The following is a 25,838-nucleotide window of genomic DNA, read 5'->3' on the forward strand; positions in this document are numbered from 1 at the left end:
TTCCTGTGGGATTAGTCAAAAGATTATGAGCACAAGTGTTTCCCATTCAAACAGGCTCGAGAACAGGAAAAGCTCAGGTCATCGGCCTGGCTTTTGGTTATAGCTTAATATTTAAACTGGGTGCACGTGTTAAGTGACGGCTGTGTGCAAACAGGAATAGGACCCAAGGTGCAGACTCCAGAAACAAACTTAAACCGAAACAGCTTTAATATTGAACTCAAACATAACATAACTGGAAAAAAGTCAAAATAAACGAACACCGGCGGACTGACAAAACACACAGCAAAATAAACGGTAGATCGCAACACGGACACAGAGAAACACAGGGCTTAAATACACAGAGGGAGCAATCAGGGAATGAGTAACAGGAGGGAAACACAGCTGGGACAAATCAGAACTGACGAGACCAAAGAAGCGTAAACTGAACACACTGAGATAAGACAGAGACCTTCAAAGTAAAACAGGAAACACATAACACAGACTGAACAAAGACACAGACTCACATGCAGGCACCACAGAGGGAACAGAGACGTGGGACCAGGGCAGACACAGACACTGACTGGACACGGGGATATAGGAACTAAGGATACACAGAGACGCGAACTAGACAAGGGGATACAGGTGACAGGGGAGACAGAACAACTAGAGAAGACAGACATAAACCATAAGACAGAACTCAAAGAAACCAAAGACTAGAAAGTATAAATAATATAATAAACTCAAAAACCCTGGGTCAACGACCCAGGCATCCTAACAGCACGATGGATTGAAAGTGAGAGTATCAGTCATTGCTGTATTAATAAGGCTCGGTAAGTCGGACAGATCTAGGATTGGCTGTACCCACACACAGCATAACACAAACACACTCGCTCAGCCTCCTCTCATGTGTGTCTTTCTGTCTGTCTGATCTCTGTAAGGTAACTGGTCACTGAGGCAAGATTTATAGCTAATCAGTCTGTATTGGCAGCAGTCTGCCATGGGCTGAGCCAACTTTAGAACATGGGGGAGGAAAAGAAAACAAGGCAAGATGGGGGAGATTAAAAAGGAAAGAGTAATGCACAAATAAGGAAACGATAGCGTAAATAAAGGTAAAGATCGAAACAGAGCTGAAAAGCCTGATTTAAAGAGGTAAAGAAAGAAGAGGAGGATGCGGGATAGGTGATTTGGAGGGGAAACTGGAGCTATTGATCTCTCACAGTACTCACATATGCAATTCAAATCACAGCAAATATATTCCTTTCACAATACTTATCTTGCTCAGTATGTCTTTGCATTCATGTATGTTCAGCAGTGAGAAAGAGAGATTAAAGGAAGGTTAATTTGTACATGTCTTCATGTGAGGGAAGCCAGCGCATTTCCTCATTTCCAAACTCTAATCATTCTCCTAAAAGATATTGGTGCATGCTGATAGGTCTGGTTATCTGTGTGAGAATGTGACCAAAGCTTTTATCAAGGTGAGCACAATTGGTGTATTTATTTATATATTCTTTATATCATTATTTTAAACTGAAAAAACTCTAAAAATAGGACTAATAATAAGTAAATAAGACTAAATATTGTGTGTACTTTTGTATACAATTTTACAGTAATGAATTAAAGAAACACAGCAGCAGTTATGACATGAGTGAACCACAACCATAAAGTAAAGAAACAAATAAGAAGCTTTTTTTTGTCTCCATGTGTGTGTGTGTGTGTGTGTGTGTGTGTGTGTGTGTGTGTGAGGGTGCTTGTTAATGCTCGCACCTGACTTTTAGACTTACTCTATTTTTTCTTATACATATTTTTTTTATGGTTTGTGCTTTTATTATGTTTTTATTTTGATATGCATTTTATATTACCCCTGTGTATTAGTGGCATTGACCTGTGAGTATATTTGATACTTTGCTAAAGCCTTATAATACTCGTGTTACTTCTCTGTCTCTTATGTTAAGCCCTTTGGTATACCGCTGGTTTTTAAATGTGCTCTATAAATAAAGTTTGTTGTTGTTGTTATCATCATGCTTTGTTCCTATCATTGCTTTGTATTTTTTAGATTTTACATGCGTTACTGGGGTTATAAAAGCAAATACATGTAACAAATTGTAAGGAAGAATTTGTGATCGATAAACAGGAAGAAAAAGTGCTGACTGTTAGTAACCAATGTGGTGGCAGATTTCTTTTCTCATATATTAATCACATATTTAATCATAGTACATCAGTTATAGTAATATCACTTTCTCACTTTACTATAGTAAGAGCACTCCTGTCACTAGTTTACATGCATGTGGAAAGTTAACACAGTGAGGCCGTTGTAATGTGAGACGTTAAACAGATAGTGAGACTCCTTCTGCTTATCAGGGATGTAAATCTTTAGGTGATGGCCAAGCAGAAAACAAGGTCATAATTCTGTGAGGGAGAAGGTATAGCCCCCCGTGAGAGGGGGGGCTATACCAACGTGTACGAGTTTGTGGAATGTTCTTTGTCTGTGTGTCTGTATATAAGATGTAAGGGCGGTGGCCACAATTCAGAGATGGTCCTGGTGTTTCACTGGGATGCTCTCTCCACATTGCAATGTGTTTATTAAACCCACTTCAAATCAAGCACACTGGGTGTGTTGCAGGTTATTGTTAAATTTTCCATGACACCAACTAGTGGAAAGAGGGTGGGATTAAAAAAGCTTATGCTTATGCTATGCTTTTTTTTTTTCTCTTTTTTTTTAATAATCATTATTGTTTGGTTTTCCTTTTGTTTTGGAAAACCAAAATAAACCGACAATACAACACATTACAAATACCAGGAATGTCGAGCAGTTTCATTCATATGGACTTCGTTATCTTCTTATTATTTCCATCTGTCTCTCTCACTCTTATGAAACACCGGATCCGTTAGTGCTCTGGCGCTCAGCCTGGCGCACTGGACCGAACCAAATCATGAAATAAGGAGGGGGGGCAGTGTTAGACGCTGACTCGATTTCATTATTTGCTGCCAGAACAAAACGAAATTGACTCCTGTAACGCCCCCAACACGTACCTTATGAAACAAACATGCCTTTATTCTAATAGGTTAATAATATTTTTTAAAACTAAAAGTAATTGACGGTTTACTATTTTTCTAGCGCTCATGTTATCACTTTTCTCATCCTTATGACGCCTCTGTTTGTTAGTACGGAATGAAGCTTAGAAAACGGGACATAATTGTGCGATTTTATCACTATTTTTGCTATATACGTATATAAGACAGTGTTCTTATTTCTTGTCTTTTGTTTTTAATCTGTAATAATCTGTAAACTTTAATCCATTCGATTTGTTTGTCACCAAACAAAACCGCTTTCTACATGCATCAACACCACTTCTTCATCTCCCCCACCCCCTTTTTTGTTTTCTCAGCTCTGCTTTTCCCTGCACACCCACTTTACTCTGTCTAGGTTTAGCGTTGTGTTATATGTAGAGATCCACTTTCACTTGTCAAACAGTCAACTACACGTTTTGCAAAACCGAGTCTCAGTTTTGTTTTTGGACTTTTACTTTTTGCTAGATTTTTCTTTTCACCCTGTTCCAGTGTGTGCCTCCCTGCATTTTTTTTTATTTACTTTTCTTATTGTCAACTGTCTTTTTCTGCATTACTTTAAACCAAAGGTAAGTAGTTTAAACTTTTAATCTGAATTGAATAAAAGTTTATCTGAATATAGAATCAGAGTCACTGCATTTAAGGAGCAGTTGATTACAAAGGCCTCATTTTCAAGCAGTACTTTTAAAATTAAATATTACAGTTTATCTTTTAGTTTTAGTTTCTTGCATATGGATAATTTTGTGTGAAAAAATTGGGCCTAAGTAAGTGGCTGAAGAGATTTGAAGGTGAAGTATTGAAATGTGTCCCTGATGGGTACAGATATTGATACTGCTGTGATATGTTAACTGTGAAACATAAAATCTTTTACTAAAAGTGCTGCAACATTGTTCTGCAGTCCAATGTAAACATTTTGTACATTCTCCAGAGCCGTGGGTTGTGCCAGGAAGTTGGGGGTGGGGAGGTTTAGGGTGTAAGAGATAAAATGTACATTGCATTCCTTCTTGTCATGATCTAATGCGCTCTATAAAGTCTGTGAACTAGCAAACCCAGCTGCACACAGCACAAGAATAAACAGTATAAACTGAAACTGATTGGTCCGCACAGCCAAGAAAATCATATCAGATCAAAAATAACTTTTTCATCCACAAAATGGGTGGAGGTGTTAGAACGGAAGAAAAAAGGATTGAACCAAAAGTGTCATATTAGCTGAACTGTTTATATTTGGTTTTTAAACTGTAAATATTTTTCTATCAAACTCAGCTTAAGTCTGAGAAAAAGTACTCTCCTCTCCCTCCGTTCTTAAAGTGCAAAAGTCTTTAAGTATTTTGTCAGAAAATTTTTTATTCTTTTTCCAGTGACATTATGTTCAGTTGAGGTGTTGCTGCCCATCTTAAATTGGGGTTTAGACAACTTGCCCCATTCACCCATTTACGCCCATTCATACAACCACTTTTTCTGTGCTCTTTACTTTAGACTTTCTGAATGCAGGATATTTTATTAAAGCTATTTAGCAGGAGCAAAGCAAAGGATGACTTAAATAATAATAATTAATGTGTCCTGTTTGTGTCATGGTCTGGCTGGCAGACCGTGCGGATATGGGGGAATGAGGACCCAAAACGCATAGTTCTGCGATGCAAACAGTGCACTTTATTTACAGTGAAGGTAACAGATGCACAATAAATCCCCTTTGCTCCCTAGACTCCCATGTGTGTGTTCCCCTCCGACGTCCGTGCTCGTGCTCCCGGCAGTTGTGTTTCTGCACACCCTGTGCATGCTGCCCTTCTAGTCCCTCGTTCCACTTGGAGTCTTAGCTTAATGATCCCGTGCCGGTGGGAGCTCCAACACTCTCCTAAGTAGCTCCCCCGACGAGCCCTGATCACCAACAGGTGTGTGGCAGGAACTTCAGGTGTGGCCAGTCCTCCTGCAGGGCCACACCCATCAGGCCTGCATGTGGCTGTTCTCCATCCTCCAGCCACACATGTACACACCCTGCCTCTACATATGAGTGGAACACCGAACACAGCATAGTGCAGAAAAACACACATCCCCAAATAACAACAACAACACTAATAATAATAACAATAATAATAATAATAATAATAATCCATCCTGCTCACGGACCCCCAAGTCCTCCAGAGCCGGGTCCGTGACAGTTTGTGTCCCACTGCTTATTTCACATCTCCCTCAGCAGCCTTTTCCAGCATTACTTTCAACAAAAGGTGAGCAGTTTGAATTTTTAATCTGAATTTAATATCAGTGTCTCTGATTTTATATGCATTAAAGTTGGTCACAAATGTCAAATCTGTAAAGCAGCACTGTCTGGTTAAATATTTCAATTTATCCTAACAAACTTGAAGCATTTTATTATAGTTTTTTTTAGTAGACAGACAAAGTAATTTTAAGCCTCAGTTTTGTACTATATAATGGCCGTTAAGCAAACGACAGGAGCTAGAAAGGTGGCTATCATCATCCATTTTGTGAGGGAACGTGCTCAGATATATATATATATATATATATATATATATATATATATATATATATATATAGTTAGCGCTTTATTATTTTTGGTTTATTATTTATCTTTTCCTTCCACTCTGTGACATTGAGCAGTACAGAATGTGAAATATTTATGTTCACTTTCATTGCAATAAACGACTGTTTTCAGAGGTATAACATTTAAAAGACGTAACGCCGGTACATGTATTCCGTTACTCCCCAACACTGGTAATAAAGAAAACCAGAAACAATTTGGTGAATGCATTTAGGTTTTGGGAAGTTTTGCATTAGGGAGATTTGTGTATGAAAACCTGTAAATGGAAAGATGGCAGGATTTAATCTTTAGTTCAGTTTCATTTCCTTTTTATCAGAAACTGAAAGTGAGTCTTATTGTCGTACTCTTTCATTAAGAACATGACACTTTTTGCCTCCAGCAGGCTTCCTGACCTTGCTTTACGTGTGACTTTCCATAGCAGTTATTTTTCTGTTATCTGGACAAGGCTATTTTATTACATATTTTATGTGTTTAATCGTCACAGAGTTAAATATAAGCATCTTTTGACTATGCCTATCTATCTAAACAGCTCTGGAAGAAGGATAGTCATGCATCAACACCACTTCTTCATCTCCCCCACCCCCTTTTTTGTTTTCTGAGCTCTGCTTTTCCCTGCACACCCACTTTACTCTGTCTAGGTTTAGCGTTGTGTTATATGTAGAGATCCACTTTCACTTGCCTTTTGCCAAACAGTCAACTACACCTTTTGCAAAACCGAGTCTCAGTTTTGTTTTTGGACTTTTACTTTTTGCTAGATTTTTCTTTTCACCCTGTTCCAGTGTGTGCCTCCCTGCATTTTGTTGTTGTTGTTTTTTTACTTCTCTTATTGTCAGAAGAAGAAGGAAGAAGGATAGTCAGATCCTGTTGTTCTGCTTTGTCAACAATGTGTGTTTCTGATGAAATAGTACATGAGAATAATCTGAATAAGTTGAAACAGCACCTCTGTTTGTCACCAAACTCATTGTTGCTGTTGTAAGTGATTTGTTATTTTTATTTAATTTATTATTATTCATTTTTGCAAAGTTTTTTTTGTTTTTCTTTCTTTACTTGACCCCTTTAACTCATTTGAACTTTGACATACAGACAACAATGAACCAAGACAGTTTCTACATTTGACAAACATCCAGCCACTCTCGTCAGCCCTTCCTGCTTTTCTCATTCCCTGATCGGCAGATCAGGTTTTACTTTGTTTCTGACCATAGTTGGACTGGCCATTGGGCATACCGGGCATTTGCCCAGTAGGCGGTGATTTTTCGTTTTTTGATGGGCAGATGGTTTTTTTGTTTGTTTGTTTTGTTTTGTTCTGTAACGGTATAAACAATGAAAGTTCATGGATTGGCCAAAGTGTCATGATAAACTCTGGGCTGGACCAATTACAGCCGAGGAGGTTGGATGCACCCTCGATCAATGATCAGCTGATCGTCTTTTCTGTCCCGTCTCTCGCGCTTGCCCACTTTGCGCCAGAAAGAGGAAACCAGCGGATGTCGAGTTAAACAATAGCAGCACGTTTAAGCTTGATCAGCTGTTGTTAGAATTTATTTAATATTAATTTCTAGTATCAGCTGATGTTGGCTGGAGCAACAGCTGTAAAGCTGCTGGTCATGATGTCGGTTTGGATATGTGGTGAGAGGGAAACATGAAGATGAAACCAGGAAATGTCCTTACTGAATCATCAGAGCTGAACAGGTGATGGAGAAACAGGTTTACCTTTTAGGTGACATGAATGAGTTGAAGGGAAGTTATGAACTGTTTCTGAGAGATAAATAACACCAGGATGCTTTGTAGCTGACAGCTGGTAACTGTGCAGGGGCGGATCTAGCTAAGTTTTGCCAGGGGGCCAGGTAGGGCATTAACAGGGAAATTCTCATTTAAAATGTCTGGTTTTTAATAAATAATTATCTGAATCTTACAAACAAAGTTTTCATCTGATGTAAAATGTATAAAAATCCATTATTGTATCTAGTAAATATTAAGTTTAATATATACTCTAAGCTATGGTAGTTTTTCCTTTCTGAAGGTATCATCTGTGCAGTCTACAATTATGTTGAAGAAATTATTATTTAATTATTGTAATGTGTTAATAATTGATTTCTGTGCATTTGTTTTTACATGTGCATTAAATTAAAGACGATTATGTCAATTAAGCATCACGAGGCGGAGGGTGGGGGGTGGTTCCCTATTTTTGTTTTTGTTTTTTTTTTGGGGGGGGGGGGGGGTAGGATTTGTCAACCCTAGGTTGTTTAATATTTCCGTTAAGTACTGTTTTGAATACCAGAATAGGGAGGAAGGGAGGATGGTGTAGGTTTAAGTTTATTAGATTGATACATATATACCAACAAGACAGTGTACATCACTGTGACAACAGTGTTTGTTTTCATTCAAAGGCTTTGTGGTTTTTCCTATATAACCTGGTGGGCCGGTCTCTAGTCAAAATGCCCGGGCGGATTTTTTGTCCCAGTCCATGCCTGGCTGGACCCAGAGTGAAATTAATTTGTTATTTCTTATCTTTCATCTGAAAAGTGTCACTTACGTTAATACATACAGGTGACTTTGTTTTAGAACTTTTATGGTGCGCTAATTACATTAAATTTCAACATATCATTTTGTGGCAGGTTGTGGTTTAGCATCAGGTGAGGGGTAGAGCGAGTTCAGGTGACAGTGGCAGGGGAGGCTGGGAGAAAGAGCTGATGCCTGCCACGGTGTGAAACGAGTGGCTTCGAGTTGTGAACTAAATAAAAACTATTAGTGAAACGTGACGCAGAACTGTCTCCTTGTGTGTGTCATAACAGAGATCAGTAACAGAGTGATACAGTGGTGCCCAGCTTGCCGCTACGACATGTCAAACCCACAGAATCTACAGCAAGTTCGCGCACTGGCTCAAATGTTGGCCGACATGGCGGACTTGCAGCAGCAGCAGGCAGTACTACAGCAGCAGCAGGCAGTACTGCACCAGCGGCAGACGCAGATGCTACTAAACCTTTTGCCTCAGTCTGGGGCCGCTGCGAATCCGCTCCACCTGGAACTCTCTCCAGAAGACCATCGTCGCCGCTTCCGTGGTTGCCGCATGGGACCACAAGAAGGGCCTTCGGCTTTTGCCCAGCAGCTCCGGTACGACGCGGGGAGGTGGCTGCATCCTGGCCCGACACAAGGGGAGGCGCAGCTGCTGGAGGCTGTCGTTCTGGAGCAGTTTGTGGAGGGGCTCCCAAGGGAAATGGCGGACTGGGTCAAGTGTCGCAAGCCACCCAATCTGGAGGCGGCAGTGAGGCTGGCTGAAGAACACCTGGCGGCGCGGACGGAAAACCCCAGAAGATCGCAGCCAGGGGAGGTGAGCATCTGCAAAAGAGTGATTTTTGATGTTTTGGTTTTTTAAGTCTAATATCTTTACTTATGTTAGTAAATACACTTTAGTCAACAGGGTTTATGAAGGGGTTGTATATAAAATAAAGAAATGATCTGTCTTCCAAGTATCTTTATGGCTTTATGCGTATTTGTACCCGTATTGCCATCAATCCAGTTCTTTTTGATTATAGAACTGTGATGTTATATTTGTTATTTCTGATGCCCTCTTGGCTAGCTCTCTCTTGAAAAAAACATTGTTATTGTCAATTACGTTTTACCCTGATTTGAAGTTACTTGATATTCATCATGAGCGATATTTTTGACAGATTTTAAGTCAACAAGTAATTTATAACAGCTTAAATTCCTGCAGTAAACTTTTTGACAAATGCTGGAAACACCTTTTTGGCAGATGATCACTTTTTGGTACCCTACTGGCCCCAAGGAGTAGGGGGCGACACTGACAATCAAGGACCACTGGCTACGCTCCAACAACCATTTCCTCTCTGCTTTCTATCCCCAGGTCCTGGCAGTGACAGGCGCTGTACCTGGCTCATTGGTGGCTGCACAGACACAGGGACAGGTGCGTGAGCAGTGTGGGGACCTGGGACATTTTCAACAGGAATGCCAGGAGGACGCCATGGAGGTGCAGCAGGTGTACAGTGTTACCAGGATGTCTACACCCAACTTTGGTCGAGGAGGGCTATACAGCGTTCTGGTAAGGTGCCAAGGGATTGTACGACAGGGAATTGGGGTTGCACGCAGACTACTCATTGTTGGAGGAGTTGGTGAAGGTTAGATGTGTGACCTGCCCCTTTCCTGATGGGTGCCCCAAGTGCCCTTTTCTTGAGTATAATTTTTATTTATTTTTTATTTTTATTACTATTTTTTGTTTATTTTTGTGTGCGTGTGGAGTCCTGTCTGTTCCCCTCAACAATAATATTTAACTATTAATCATAGTTTTGCTAAATAAAAGGATGTGGTTTCCATCAGTCACATGACTACCATTAACCAATGATCGCCCTTGATGGCAGAGCGCGCTGGTTACGAACTGGGAACGAACTCGCAAAGAGCACACGCATTTTTTGCCGTCTGAGCGGTGCAGAGCTGTAGGAGACTGATGCAACAAAAGCCAGTAAGTAGGTGTACAGCGTATTCTTTAGTCAACACAGCCCGTTCCTCCTGCACTATCAGGAGCAGGATCAGCAGAAACTCCTCAACAGCAACATTGTACCCCATCAGGTAAAACAGTGATATAGTATGATGCGATTCCGTATTAGATTCTTAAAGAATGTGTGTTGTTGTTCAGCCTGGTTCTATGTGCCTGTTTTTAACTTTGAGCACCCCTTTAAACAGCTCTGCATGGCCCTGGTGGTGGGCGGATCAAACCAAAATATAGATGCCAAAGTTTGTTTTGATATTGATAAATAGGAGCATAATGAGACTGATATTAGTTTCTGTCTTGATACATGCTCAATCATCCAGGTAAGTAAATCCCAAGTTTTCCCAACTATGTAAAGTGCAAATGTTTATAAGGTTGGGGAAACCTGCAGTTAGCTGAGACTGAAGAAGTCACTTGGATGAGCGATGAAACGTTTCTCCCACTGAAAACAGTCCAGATGAACAGAATTAACTTTTTGGGATACTGGTTTCTGTTTCTTTGTTACTCCTAGAATCATCAAAGAGGCAACCTGGCCATCTAAGTGCTGCTGCTTTCAAGTGTCACAATAACATTTATTGTAATTGAAACAAATATCACGAATATATCATAACCCCTTTGTGTTAACTGTAAAAGGATACTGTGCAGTTACTATATTTAAACTACAAGTAGATGTGATACAGACTTCTCATTATATGTTTTCTGTCCTTGGGTTTTATTAATAATCCAAAGAAAAGAAAATCCCCCAAACACTTATAGGTCATGAAAATTCATTCTGATTTAGCAGTTTGATCCACCATCCACCATAATTATTAAAAAGCATCAGTATCTGTATCAGAATCGTTGATACTGGGCCTTTATTTACTTAGTATAAAAGGAATACCAAATCCAGCAGTATCTCACACCACTAATGTGCATGGGGGAAATTCATGAAAGTCCTATCGTGTCACCCTGCAAAAACCACACCCTGCTACATAGTGATAGCAACAGCTGATTTGGATCAGGTAAGGGTTATTGGAAATCAGATAATGAAGCAGCATGCCTTCATTCTTCATAAATATACACTAAGGTGACCTGAGTCAAAGCAAGGCCCCAGTCACACAAGCCTGACCACCCTGCGACTTAAAGTTCTTACAACCTCCACCAACCACTAAACAACTGATGTAGTTGCCTGATGTTGGAATACACATTTTACCCTAACAGCTTTTTTTTTTAATCACTGTGCTAGTTGAGAATATATGTAAATATAAGTGTGTACATTTTAAAAAGTGCATGTGAATGTTTTTGACAGTTTGTTAAAGAACAAATTGTTTCTGTACAGGAGCAATGATTTCTTCTGTAAATTCAATTATGCATACATGTACAATTTATAATAATTTAACTTTAAATGTGAAAGTTGAATATTTATATGCTTCCACAGGATTTGCCATCCATAAGTGAAAAAGGTGAGAAAAATGTATCTCACTCTCATTTTAATACATCTAATTTATTTATTTATTTTCACAGTATTATTTTTGCAACATCTAAAATACACCATAATCAGAAGTTTCAATATTCAGATTTTCTTTTTAAATTGTATTATTTTGTGTAAATCCAAAAAGGAAAAAGAAAGTCAGAACTTGAGTTTGGCGAATGGCAACCATCTCCTAAACGACAAGACAACTGTGCAGCAGGATCACAGTCAGGTACACACACATATATGAAATCCTCACACTTATTCCTGCTTTGTGTCACCATTTTTAACTGAGTAGTCAAAATCAGTCAAATCCACAGTAATCTGTCATCCAAGGTCAAGGAAAAATCAATATTTCAGAATCTCCTCTTGTTGGGATCAGTTGGGATCGTAAGGAGACTGGCAGTGGTAACTCAACTTAAAGAAGGAAAAACCTTCCACTCAGAATGAGACACTGACAACAACTTAAGGAAAAAAGTGATTTGAGTGTATTCAACATTTAAATGGTCCAAAACATAGACATGAACAAACCTTTATCTTCAACAATGTACAACATATCACTTCAAGTGTCCATAAATGTATCAGGCATGCTGTCCATTTCAGTTCAGTGCACTTTGTGTTCAGTATGTGGTAAGTGTTCACGTTATTTGAATTGTCTTTAGTCACTGTTTTGCTTTTTGGTGCATCAGGTTTTGTGTTAAGTGGACTCAGATCTGACCCAAAAAGGAAAAAAGTAGCAACATAAAGTGTCCTGAGATCTCATTAAAAAATGTTAATCCTTAAACAAAATTACAAAACGTTGTATCCTACCACTCTCCAAGGAAACAGGTGGCCTTCAGATTGAGAACGTCCTTTCTAGGCACCTCTAGTGGCATCCAGTCCTTAGATGGCACCGCTCGGTCCTTGCAGCAGATTTCTACCACTTAAAAAAAACAGCCAGGATATTCTTCAAAGAAAACATTAATTCTGTAGCGCAACACGTTGCAGGACTGAATCTCCACACAGCTTTGCGCATCTAGCTCCATGCAGGCGGATGCAGTGAAAGAAAGTCACCACGCACAGCGCTATGGTGCATTCATGGGAAAATGGGAAAACTCAACACTTAACAAAACAGTAACACTTAAAATTAGAATAAAAATAGAATACAATTGGCAATAAAATAACCATGGGTTACATTTGCATATCAGTGGACCATATTTGCATTACACTGGTTCCAGGTTCCTACTTATTAGGATTTTTTTCTGTTTCTCTGACAGAAACAAAAATACTGTCTGATGTCAAAGACATAATGAGACGTGTCAGTGAAGGACTACATGGCCGTGACAAGCTCAGCGCTTTCCTAAAGTGAGTAATAGAGATTTTCTATTTTTGTTGGATGTTCTTCCAACCATTTCCCAGGAAGTTGGGACAGTCTGTAACATTTTGCTGGTATTTGGTATAATAAACATACTAAAGATTTAAACTCGGTCAGAGCTCAGCATGGAGCTGTGTAGTTTGTTCCAGTAGTCAGTTGAATTTTTTCAACACATTTTAAAAAAATTTTTTTTTCTGATTTTACTGCATTTTCAGTTTGATATTTCTGAGAATGGGTCAGTTAATCCATATTTAAACTCATTCAACAGGGATAAAATCAAAGATTTGGAGACAGAAAGGAGACACCTGGTTGGTGTCTTTGGTAGAACCGGGGCTGGAAAGAGTTCTTTAATCAATGCCATCATAAATAAGGAGGGCCTGTTGCCTTCTGGAAGTGTCAGTGCATGTACCTCAGTAATGATAAAGGTGGAGGCTACCAATGGATCAAAGTATGAGGCACACATCGAGTTCATTACAAAAAAGGTAGAATGAAATATGAATATGGTGATTTTTGAAGTAATGTGTTACAATGTAGATACAAAAACTGCTTTACTAAAATTAAGATATAATCTTTTGTAGGATTGGAAAATTGAGGTGCGGTCCCTAAAACTGGCTCTTGAAGAAGATGATGATGATGATGGTGGTAATGATGATTGTCTTGACCCTGATGGAAAGTTGTCAGCGCTGTATGGAGAAGAGTGGAAAGAAAAATCAACTCACAGCCTCATGGACAACAAATATTTCATAGATATTCCAGAGTTTCAAATGTCCAAGATAAAAATTTTGAAAAGTGACTCAGTAAGTGTGCAGTAATACAGACCAAAATAAAATCTGGTTCTTCTTCTAGAACAAAGGAATACTTGCAGTTTAAAGCATATATTAGACCACAGTTTGGGTGAGATACATAGCAGTGTGTGGCTTATGAACATCACATAGTGAGCAGTCAATAGTTACCCAAGCAGCATTAAGCTACCCTGATGCTGCACCTTTGCAGCAGGAAGATTTTCAATTCAATTCAATTCAATTTTATTTATATAGCGCCAAATCACAACAAAAGTCGCCTCAAGGCGTTTCATAGATACAGAGAAAAACCCAACAATCATATGACCCCCTATGAGCAAGCACTTTGGCGACAGTGGGAAGGAAAAACTCCCTTTTAACAGGAAGAAACCTCCGGCAGAACCAGGCTCAGGGAGGGGCGGCAATCTGCTGCGACCGGTTGGGGTGAGAGAAGGAAGACAGGATAAAGACATACTGTGGAAGAGAGACAGAGGTTAATAACAGATATGATTCAATGCAGAGAGGTCTATTAATACATAGTGAGTGAGAAAGGTGACTGGAAAGGAAAAACTCAATGCATCATGGGAATCCCCCGGCAGCCTACGTTTATTGCAGCATAACTAAGGGAGGATTCAGGGTCACCTGGTCCAGCCCTAACTATATGCTTTAGCAAAAAGGAAAGTTTTAAGCCTAATCTTAAAAGTAGAGATAGTGTCTGTCTCCTGAATCCAAACTGGAAGCTGGTTCCACAGAAGAGGGGCCTGAAAACTGAAGGCTCTCCCTCCCATTCTACTTTTAAATACTCTAGGAACAACAAGTAGGCCTGCAGAGCGAGACCGGAGCGCTCTAATAGGGTGATATGGTACTACAAGGTCATTAAGATAAGATGTGGCCTGATTATTTAAGACCTTGTATGTGAGGAGCAGGATTTTGAATTCAATTCTGGATTTAACAGAAGATGTCCACGCTATGTAATGCCACCCTAATGGAGAGTGCAGACAGAGACAAAGCATTGGTGAATCAGATGTTGCTGCAGTTTATTGCTGAGCAGATATATGTCGGCGATATGTCGATGTGCTTCATTTCCAGAATGTTTGACATCCATCAAACAAGAAACAAAAAAACAAGTGAAATTGTGGTGGTTAAAATTTTATGGTTTACTATCCTGTTGCTGTCTGATTATCCTGTTACTATGGAGCTTGCAGTTTTCTTTGTGGAGGTGTTGAAGAGTTTCACATTTGTAAAGCTGATCTTCAATGCATCCATCAGAGAATGAATGTTTGTAAGTGTTAGCTAGAAATAACATACCCAGAAAAAAGTGCTTGGGGTAATGAGGCAAGTTTTATAAAGTGCTTCAAATGTTTACATGCAGTAGAAGAAATCACTATTTAAGAACCAGGCCACTTACTGTGATCCACAGTAAAATATAAAAAAGGTTTATTTTCTTTCTTTCTTTCTTTCTTTCTTTCTTTCTTTCTTTCTTTCTTTCTTTCTTTTTTAAATAAAAAAATCTAATTACTTTGGATTTATTTTCCTGGTTTTCATTTCAGATTTTTGAGATAGGATGTCTTATTTTAATTTCCCATCTTCTTTTTCATGCAATCATTAAAACCTTTGTTATGGGCACATACATTCAATTGGCTTATATTTATCTTGTTGTTGTTGTTTTTTGCAGGCTGAAGGATTGTCTGAAGAATTTGTGAGATATACAAGAAGTGAGTCAAATGAGACAGAAGAAGTAAAGAGGTGGTACTGGCCACTTGTGAAGTGTGTGACTGTCAAAGTGCCAGACAATGATTTTCTTGATCATGTCACACTCATGGACCTTCCTGGAAACGGTGACTCTAACAGAAGCAGAGATCAAATGTGGAAAGAGGTAATTCACAGAAGTCATGTCATGTTTCTTCAAAGCATTAGTTATTTATAATTTACATGCATTCATTTCCTTTTCAGTTTATTGCCAGTTGTTCTACAGTGTGGATTGTGACTGAAATGAATCGAGCAGCATCAGAAAAAGAAGCCTGGGAAATCCTGGAAGATGCCAGCAGCCTGCTGGGAAATGGTGGCGAGTGTCAGCAAATTCATTTTATCTGCACCAAGTCAGATAATGAAAAACCAGATGATATGTAAGTCAAATATACAAAAAAATCAAATTACAAAGAAAGTTTGGCACAGATACACATGGTGACCATACACTTCACTTTTTTGTTGCTTTGTTGTTTAAAAGTCATTATTAAAAGTTATACATTTAAAAAAAATCTATGTATATGTGTTTTAATAAGTTTCTAATTAGATAAATGCTGTTGTAGAAATTTAATTAACAAAGTCCACAGACACATTCGGCTGTAATGAACATTCGTTATTATCATGCGCATGAGAGAGAGCACACACAGTCAGGCGCCTTCATGCAGTCTCTGAAACAGAAGTGCAGCTCTCACCTTTATTTATTCCCCAAAAAAGTGAGGAAGTCCGAAAGTGATCATACAGCACATGACGCAGCTCGCTCTGAAACCTAACTGAACAATGCGTATCCTGTTTCATGCTCTTGGCATTATGACCACCTGCAAAAGGAGTTATTTTTTCAACTACTGAGGCTGAAATAAGTTCATCTAGTTTTAGACTGCTCAGTGGAAGTTTTCATTACAGTGCCACAACTAAGTATGCACACAAATGCTTGAACCTTAAATAAGAATAATTGAAATTTTCCATTACAATACTAACAATAAATTACTTTTACATCCAATTTTTATTTCCTTTCTAAAAGAAACAAAGTCAAGAAAGCAGTGATGAATGAATTCAAAAAGCGGAAAACGATTACGGTAAATTTACAATCTGACAGCAAAATCTAAAACAATTATTTTCTTAAACGGTCCAAAAATAAAAACTGACTAACAAAAATGTTCTCAGAATCACTTCAGTGAGGATAGTTTCCAAGTCTTCACAGTGAGCTCCAAAGAGTTCCTCAAAGGGGAGAATGTAAATCCAGATGTCAATGGTAGGTGAAGTCACTACCGGTGATGGTATGTTTTTGTGTAACAGAAAATGTATTGCTCAGATTTATATTTCTTTTTCAATTTATAACAGAAATACTGAAACTCAAGGAAATTTTGAAAAATCTAAATGACGCTCATTCAGAGACTTCAAACTATGTGTCTGGAGCTCATGGGATTCTGTCTTTGATTCAAGGAGCCAGAAGCAGAGAAGTGGTAAGATCAGGCAATAAAGCCTCATTCATAATCTTCTTAAAGGTCATTAGAAAATGCATAAAATAAAAATGTTCATAAAATGTTCACTAAAGTTTACTAACATATATTGTAAGACATGCTGACCTTCACTGAAAATGTGGGATACCGGACATCATAAATCTATATGTGGTAATTTATTATTAGTGATTGAAAGGGGAGAGATTATTTGGAAGAACTGAATATTATTTATTGAGATACAGAATTTGATTAAATAGTTATTTACCAATGAGACTCCAGTGAACCAATGAGACCACAGATGAAATGATGGGAGTTAGGACAGGACCCCGAGAGTCTAGATTGTTGGGGTAGTGAAGATGGTAGTTTGGATGGGGCTCTGAGTAGGGGTGGATTTTGATTATCGATTTATCGATTAAAATTGATTCTCGCTTGGATAACGTGATATCGATTCATTAAAATCCTGAATCGATTTTTTAATATAAATTTATTTTGCCCGAAATGCCAGAATCTCAGGTTAAACCTCACAAAATTTCAACAACCACCAAACAGCTAAAACAGTAAATGAGAGCAGGAACACGAATTCTGCACAAAGACGTAAACACAAAGCCCGGAGCCTCCGACGGATCAGAATCAGTGAGATGTCGCCTTTCTCACCCGACGGCCCGGACACAGTCGGGGCTGAAAGCCGACAGCTCGCTGATTCTGATCCGACGGCGGGTCCGCGCTTTGTGTTTACGCCCTTTTTGTCCTGATTCTGAAGCTGCAGCTTTTATCTCTCTCCAAACAATATTGACCGAACCAGCAGCAAAAGAAGCAGCAAACTACGCTTCATATAAACATCGTCATGAATTCCCTCTTATTGTTATGCTGCCACCTCGATAAAATCACACTACATGCACAGCTCTCTCTCTCTCTCTCTCTCTGTGTACTTCAAGATCAGTTTCCCGTCTAAAAATCTTTTTTCTGCATTATTCGCTTGCTTGTTATGCACAAATCTACCGTTGTTTACAGCGCTGTCGGCTGCTGTTTTTTCCTAACTTCTGAAAAGAAAGCCTCATTTCTGCTGTTGAATGCTGAACAAATTTAAACTTGTTAAAATTATGCAAAATTGCAAAATGCTCAGCTGTGTCTCTAATAAATCTCTGCTTTATGTCAGCAGCATCACGTAATGTTCATATGGTTATTAATGGTTTTGTTTCGTTTTTGATCTACTGCAGAATATTTTTATAAGATCCAGGGCCAGGAAAATCACCTTCATGTTTTTCTGTGTTTTATCCTCAACTACTTTGACACAAAGGCATCTGCTGTGACGCTCACACCTTTGATTATGTCTCACAAGTGTCACATTTCTTTTTATAGATATAAAAATATAGAAATGTACTGATGCATGATCTGAATTATGTCTGAGGCAAAATTTCCCGATTCAAATTGAATCAAATCGAATTGAATCGAATTGTGGATCGAATCGATTCGGGACCTTGTGAATCGGAATCGCATCGATTCTAGAAATGAGTGACGATACCCAGCCCTAGCTCTGAGTGAAGGGTGAGGTGAAGATGGGGAGGAGGCGAGTTGCATGGATAAGTCTGTAAGGCAGAATGACAGAGAGCATATAAAAGCACAGAGAATAGAGACTGATTGGCCTGCAGAAGGCAAAAAAAAAAAAAAAAATCATTGGACTAGAGTCTAGAGTAAACTTGGGTTTGTCAAGACCGCCTCAAAAGCGAGTAGAGCGCCATTATGTGATGTTTTGCTGCTTTAAATAATGATCTTTCTTGTTTTTCAGGTTGAACAAAAAAACGAGGTGTGTGCAGTCCTTGAGGGAAACTTGAGCATCCAACTTAATCGAGTCAAAAAAGCAATTGAAGACATTACAAAAGCTTTTGAACAACACCTACGTGACGGAGTTGAAAAATCCCAAAATTTGTGTAAAGGAAAACTGAGGTCCTTCTTATACCCCAGTGTATGTGTTTTAATTACAACTGGAACAAAACCTAAGGATACTTTGTGACCATGTGTTTAAAAAAAAATTTAAAAAATTCTGTTTTGTTTCAGAAAACGAGTGGCGGAGCTTTTCACATGACGCTAAAGTTTGCAGTTAGGAATGATGGCATCCAGAAACCAAAAAAAGGGAAGCGAAAAGACCTCAACATGATATTAGCATCTTGTTTGACTGAAAGCATTGATGAAAAATTCAGAAAGACCTTCCCGTGAGAATAATCTAATTCTGAACAGCATCAATATGTACAACAATACATGTATCCAAATTGCACTATATCATAAACTTGCTAATACTGCTATTATAAACCACATCTTTGCCCCATTCAGAAACGACCTAAGATGTGGAAATTTCAATGGGGCCATTGATGCGTTTTCACTCAGCACTGATTCACTGATTGAAAAGTACAAAAATGTCGAACTGCAACTGACATTTCTCCAGACCGAGGTAAAAGAACTTCCCTATCCATGAACCTGTTAGCTTAGCTATTATTAGAAAGTCATTCAAACACTGAACTTGTGTTATTTTACCTTAATGCTGTTTTAAATAATGTTAATCTGTATTTCATGTTTCTAAGGAAAACAAAATGAAGACAAAGCTCAACAAAATCATCCTCACACAAAAGAAATTGATCTACAACAGTCTGACAGAGACAATCAAGAATAACATGAAAGGATGCTACGAAGGTAAGAAAGAGGTGAATTACCTTATTTTTTGCATTATAAGGCACACTTAAAATCCTTTAGTTTCTCGAAAATCCGGTGCGCCTTATGTATGAATTCTGGTTGTGCTTACTGACCTCCAACCGTTTCATGTGGTACACAGCATTCAAAAATCTGTCAAAAAATGTTTTAGTACGACTTTGGTAAGCAAGGAAGCCGCACCCCTTGATGGATTGTCGGAACATTACGACTACCATAGTCAGAATAATCCCAGTCGTAATCCGTTTAACATCCAGACATCCATGAAAACAAAATTTATTAAATTTAACTGGGTTAGAAGCTAGCAGGACGTTAGCTCACTAGTTTCCACCTAAATATGATATACCATGTTCTGACTGAGAGATTTCTCAAAAAATTAAAACGTACAGCTCTGCTATCACTTCAGACATAAATGAAAAGAGAAAACTAAACAGCAGTGACTTTTGTAAGGTTACTGAATGTTGAGAAGTGTTAGGTGAGAGCTAGTTCTTTTAGGTTTAGCAGCTAACAAGATGGTGTATCGGTCAGGATACAGGAAGGAGGACAAGACACTTCCACTTTGCTGGATTGTCACCGCCGGCCATTTTATCGCCAACAGATGCTCAGTGTTGCCAGCAGTCTGTAGTAACAAATAAATTGCCATGAGACTGAATATATTACAGCAGCAGCTAAACTAATATAAACTCAAAAATATCCAATGAAATAAACCAACACATCCACATCTAATGGAAGACAACACACTGCTCACTAGACCATTTTACACTTTTATTACTTCCAGAAGGGAGATGCGTCCTACATGACACTGCAGTGAATCTCCAAATGGCAGTGTGCGCTTAACAGTTTTATTACAGTCTGTCTCACTCTAGTCTAAACCACAGTATTCTAGTACATTTCCACTGAGAGATGATTCCCTGTTATCTACTTCTACAGACAAGTGTGAGCGAGAGTCTCCAACTTTCTACCACTAAAGGACACGTAGTCTAATGCCTTTATTATCAGGGTCGTGTCCACTTAATACTACACTATACAGTTATATGACATTTTGGTTAATATAAAGCATAGCATTGAGGCGCTTCAGGTAATTTTCATTTTCACATTTCACATACGAAAGTGGAGGAAGCAAGAAGAATGAGTTGAGTAAAGTTTGACTTATCTTACTGTTTTGTTTTGCTTAATGCGCCTTATGATCCGATGCGTCTTATGGTTAGAAAAATTCGGTATTTCTATTCAACTGTGCATGAAAATGATTGTCTCCTTGTAGAAGCAGCAGCATTTGAAGGACAAGGCACCCTGAAGAGGATGAGGGACACTATTGAGAGACATGTGGAGTCAAAGATGGACATGTTTGAAGAGGCAAAAAATGCCATGTTGGAGCAGTTGAACGATTTGAAGGGTTTTTTTTTCCAAGCAGTCTTGAAACATATCAAACCAATAATTTATCTCTTGTCCAGTTATTCTTGGATTCAATAGTTGCCTATTTAAAAAGTAACAAATGTTTTGATGATAAATTAGGAAACTGTCCTGAGGACGCTGAAGAAAACCATGGAGGAGTCCATTGAACACTCACTCAAGACTGAGGCCTGCTCACTGCCAGGTAAACAGAATATATAAAGTGTTAGGAATCCTCTCAATACAAACACTAACAATAAATATTTAATAAAAACAAATACTTTGTTTTTAGATGTTTTGGAAGATCTTGAGATGGTGAAGAAACACTGTGATGAACTTAATGGCGATCAAGATGAAAAAAGTAACCACACTGGGTAAATCTTAAAATGTCACAAATTGTTTAAAAGGCTGTGATCATGAACTATTTTTCTGATTATTTTGAACAATGTTTTTAGTGCTGTTAGCATTAATCATGTTAATACACGTCATCAAAGTTAACACGATAAACATTTTTAATGCACTCAACCCATCTGTAGTGCAGAATAGACAAACTTCGGACAAACTGCCTGAAATGCGTTGACAGAAACATTCAGAGGATTTTGAGTCAGAGTGTTCTCCAGATGAGTTAATTATTAATCGTGTTAGTCGTGATGACGGCATTAGCGTGAACTTCTAACCCCTCACAGGGACTAATCTTCGTTAACTCGTTAACGGGGATTTGCCAGTTTTGACGTGTTAACATGGATCGGTTCACGTTAACGAGATTAACGGTGACAGCACTGGTTTTTATTTAAATTTAACTGATCCATCCAGCACCCATTTTTCATTTGCTCCACAGAAACAGCTGAGGCCTGATAACCCACAGGACATCCCTGAGGAAACACTGATTAGAGACACGAGGTCTTTACATATTATCACAGTAATATTTGTTTTGCTCTCTTTTAATGTTGTGTTGATGTGTACTTTTGACCTTTTAATGAATTTTATACAAAAAGCATCTTGAATATTATAGATATCAATTAAAACTGCTAATATTAAGGTGTTAATCACGAGGGTCTAAATCATGTTTTGATTTCTTTCTTTTTAAAAATTTGTTGTAGTTTTTAATCCCTTATAGCAGAGCGTGAAGACATGTAATGCATTCTCCATTCAAACCTGAGATTTATGATTTTAATTGTAAGAGTCTGAGATTACAGTTTCCAAAAGCATTTTGATTTTTTTGCTTGTTTTAAATATCATAATTTAATGTTTTAAGTTGACGTGTATACTGTTGGTTCATTGGGATGGGAACATTTATTTTAATGTAAGTGTTTATCAGTTAAACATTGAGCCTCATCCAGCACTGAAAAGGTACCAATTTTACATCACAGTTCTAATGACAAATACTTGTTTGTTGCAGTTATACAATATGTGTACATGACAAATAGTGAGAAATGGCTCTAAGTAAAGCTGCAGGAAATCATCAGCTACTTCTGTCATCTCCCTGCCATTTAGCTTTTTCTGGGTTTGGAATTATTGGTGAATATATTACAGTTTGAGTTTAGGTTCAGGTTGTTTCTTTGTTATTTTTTGTTACGTTAAATGTTTAAAATTTTAATTACTTCTGTGCATATTGTTAAATTCCTGTTTTGATTTTTGTCTTCAGTAATTCTCTCGTGTTTCTTCCACCCACCATACTTTATTTCTTCCTGTAACAGTTCATTCACGTTTAGCATTTACTGTCATGTTTCCTGTAACCTTAGTAATGTCATTACAAAAAGGTACTAAGGTGCTTCCTTTATTACACTGGTGATACAAAGATATTTATATCTCATAATTTTAAGTGACCATGCAGTTGTTGAAGAAAAAGATGAACCAAACTGAGATTGTTGCATAGAGCATTTAAATGTTAATTAATCCAGCACACTGTGATGCAGCTAGTATATCATTTAGCTTTCTTGCTTCCTTATCTGTACTGATTCTAAAAGAATGCATGTATTTGATATTGTATACTGTTCAATAAATCTTACGTGCAAGCAAATATTTATTGTAATCATTAGATAGGAAATTTGTTTTTAACCCAGATCTTTTTACCCTAAAATCACCAAAAAATTGATTGCATTGCGTGACAAACATACAGTGGTGTGAAAAAGTGTTTACTCCTTTCCTGATTTCCTATTTTCTTGTTTGTCATACTTCAGTGTTTCAGAACAGCAAACAAATTTAAAAGTCAAACAAAAATAATACTAGTAAAGACAAAATGGAGTTTCTAAATGAAGGTCCCAAAAGGTTGATTCTGTTCATCTGGACGTAGCGTCAGAGGGAGAAACATCCTTATCCAAGTGACTTCTTCAGTCTCAGCTGACTGCAGGTTTCTCCAACCTTATAAACAGCACATTGCACAAGGACTGAAACTAGCCCACTGAATAAACAATGGACTGCGAGGTCAGTTTCTTGATCATTAATATGCAAATTGTCATGACCATTGATTAGTTGCCTTGAGTACCAATCACAGACTTTGGGAATGTCTACAATCACAGCATTGTAAGATGGCGAAAGATGTACCCTTATACCCCCTCCTCGATTCAGAGATGATTTTTGCCTTTTCACGTAAATGCCCTCCTCGACTCCCCATTCAAACCAGCGTTCCTTCCTAAATCCCCCGTTTGAGGATTTGAAACATTAAAATGTGACAAACATACAAGAAAAAAAAAAGAAAATCAGGTCGGGGACAAATACGTTTTCACACTACTGTAGTTTTAAACACTACCCAAAAATTACTCTACAATCTAAAACTAAGGACATTTTCTGTATATCAGTATTTTATTTTTGTCCTTATTATATTTTATTTATGATGTTTTACATAGTCACAGATTTGCCTCTTGTTTTTGTGACAATTACTTATTATTTGACATGAAAACATTGCTTATTTAAGTTGGAGTTTTTTTGTGGTTAAACATGGTGTTTTACTGCATTGATGAACAGTTGAGGGAGCTAAAAATATTTGGACAAATGTGCCAAGCCAGTTAAGAAAAACTAATCATCTCTTGACCCTTAAGATTTATCTTGTAAACCTTTCAGACAGGAATGGCCTCTCACTTTAGAGTAAGTAGGCTTTTCACTTCATCACGAGTTCTTCTGTCGTCTATCAGAGAAGCAGCCTTTTTACCACAGGCCTAATCAGTTAATGATAACTATGTCCATCCTCTGACGCTTATCTTTATCAAGGGTTTCAGAAACCTATAGCAGCTACCATTGGGCGAGAGGCCAATCTAAGGCAGATGATGACTACATCATCAACAAAATAAACTCCAGTTTACTTGTTGTGTAAAGCAACTCCAAAGATGACACAACAACTGTCATTTCAAATAATTTTTAAATCTTTCCTTCAAAAACTATGATAACTGAGATACTCTTTGCACAATTTCATCACACAATGTTGCTGGAAACCTATTTTTAACATTTCTTCAAATCAACATAAATTAACAGAATTATCCAACTAATGATATTTGAGGAGGATCCATGGGAGTTTGCCCAACCAGTCTACATGTGTTTTGTGGACCTGGAGAAGGCATTCGACTATGTCCCTCAGAGTGTCCTGTGGGAGGTGCTTCGGGAGTATGGGGTGTCTGGCCCATTGCTACGGGCCATTCAATCTTTATACTGTAGAACTGTTGCAAGAGCTTGGTGCACATAGCCAGGAATAAATCAGACTTGTTTCCGGTGGATGAGGGACTCCACGAGGGCTGCCCTTTGTCACCGATTCTGTTCGGAATTTTTATGGACAGAATTTCTAGTCGTAGCCAAGTGATGGAAGACTTTCACTTGGATGGTCTCAGCACCTCATCTCTGCTTTTCGCAGATGATGTGGTTCTGTTGGCTTCATCAAGTGATGGCCTCCAGCTCACACTGGAACAGTTTGCAGCTGACTGTGAAGTGGTGGGAATAAGAAGCAGCACCTCCAAATCTGAGGCCATGGTCCTCAGCTGGAAAAGGGTGGAGTGCCCACTCCAGATCAGGGACAAGTTCTTGGCCCAAGTGGAGGAATTTAAGTATCTTGTTTGCGAGTGATAGGAGAGGGGAGCGGGAGACTGACAGACGGATTGGTGCTGCGGCTGCAGTGATGCAGAAGCTGTACCAATCCATCTTGGTGAAGAGAGAGCTGAGTGTATTGGAGTTAGTCTTTCTCCTCTGCTTCCTTAAAGAAAGAGAAACGGTCTTTTAAAAGATTAAATTCATTTCAGCACTTGAAGTTTCAGCATGCTAGACCTCAATGTGAACCAGAGGTCTGCTTCACAAAAATGATGAGCCTGTAAGCAGGTATTACAATTTTATACCACAACAAAAACAAGTGTTATTATGACTACTTCTTCTGGGAAACAACGTGTCCGGTTCTGCTGTCTCCCGAGTGGATCTTCTCCCCCACTCTATCCACATCTGACCTTGTCTGCATCTGCTCCTTTTCCAAGAAACAAAATAGAGAAAGAAAAACACCTCGCTCTCTAGCCTTGCTGTATTAATATTAGCTGGCAATTCACTGCCTATTGATTCTTATTATTATCTAAGTCCGGACATTCTGTTCAGACTCGCTTGGCCCAGAATTTTTGCATGTTTGCAAATCCCTCTACAGCTCATTATGTCAGTCTCAATAATTCAATTCAAGCTTAGCACTGAATTGATGCTTTTGACCCTGTAGAATATTTAGCTGATTTAGAGTTTAGAAATGTGTTATCATAGAATGTAGAACTGTTGTAGAGACACTGACACTGCCCTCAATATAGTAAAGGCTGATTGTGTCGTGAACTTAGGAGTAGATTGTACCCCTCCCCCACTTGAGCTGTGACAGTAAAACAGAGAAGAGTTAATGCTGAGTGGAAATTCCCCAGA

The 25,838-nt window shown here is 38.4% G+C and overlaps 1 protein-coding gene across 4 annotated transcripts; it reads left to right on the top strand.

The window, feature by feature from the left end:
- Positions 1 to 3,391: 3,391 nt before the first annotated feature.
- On the top strand, positions 3,392 to 22,992 carry LOC309705484 (nuclear GTPase SLIP-GC-like; the record flags this gene model as incomplete). 4 transcript variants are annotated; one of them, XM_082531363.1, is made up of 19 exons in its annotated part: positions 10,105 to 10,177; positions 11,515 to 11,539; positions 11,696 to 11,779; positions 12,804 to 12,891; positions 13,170 to 13,383; positions 13,480 to 13,698; positions 15,356 to 15,556; positions 15,634 to 15,806; positions 16,445 to 16,499; positions 16,588 to 16,675; positions 16,765 to 16,886; positions 18,670 to 18,846; positions 18,939 to 19,093; positions 19,212 to 19,329; positions 19,460 to 19,568; positions 20,845 to 20,973; positions 21,094 to 21,177; positions 21,265 to 21,346; positions 21,822 to 22,992. In XM_082531363.1, exons 4-19 carry the CDS (start codon positions 12,836 to 12,838, stop codon positions 21,973 to 21,975), a joined length of 2,136 nt encoding a protein of 711 aa, XP_082387489.1. In that variant the 5' UTR covers positions 10,105 to 10,177; positions 11,515 to 11,539; positions 11,696 to 11,779; positions 12,804 to 12,835. The 4 variants fall into 4 exon arrangements, with proteins under 4 accessions (XP_082387490.1, XP_082387489.1, XP_082387488.1 ...); XM_082531364.1 differs by lacking the exons at positions 10,105 to 10,177; positions 20,845 to 20,973; positions 21,094 to 21,177; positions 21,265 to 21,346; positions 21,822 to 22,992 and adding exons at positions 3,392 to 3,614; positions 5,237 to 5,267; positions 8,389 to 8,924; positions 9,459 to 9,653 and having other exon boundaries at positions 19,460 to 19,618; XM_082531362.1 differs by lacking the exons at positions 10,105 to 10,177; positions 11,515 to 11,539 and having other exon boundaries at positions 11,702 to 11,779; positions 21,265 to 21,333; positions 21,811 to 21,939.
- Between the last annotated feature and the right edge of the window lie 2,846 nt (positions 22,993 to 25,838).

The sequence above is a fragment of the Aulonocara stuartgranti genome (assembly GCF_965226115.1).
Source record: "Aulonocara stuartgranti genome assembly, chromosome: 4".
Taxonomy (NCBI): Eukaryota; Metazoa; Chordata; class Actinopteri; order Cichliformes; family Cichlidae; genus Aulonocara; species Aulonocara stuartgranti.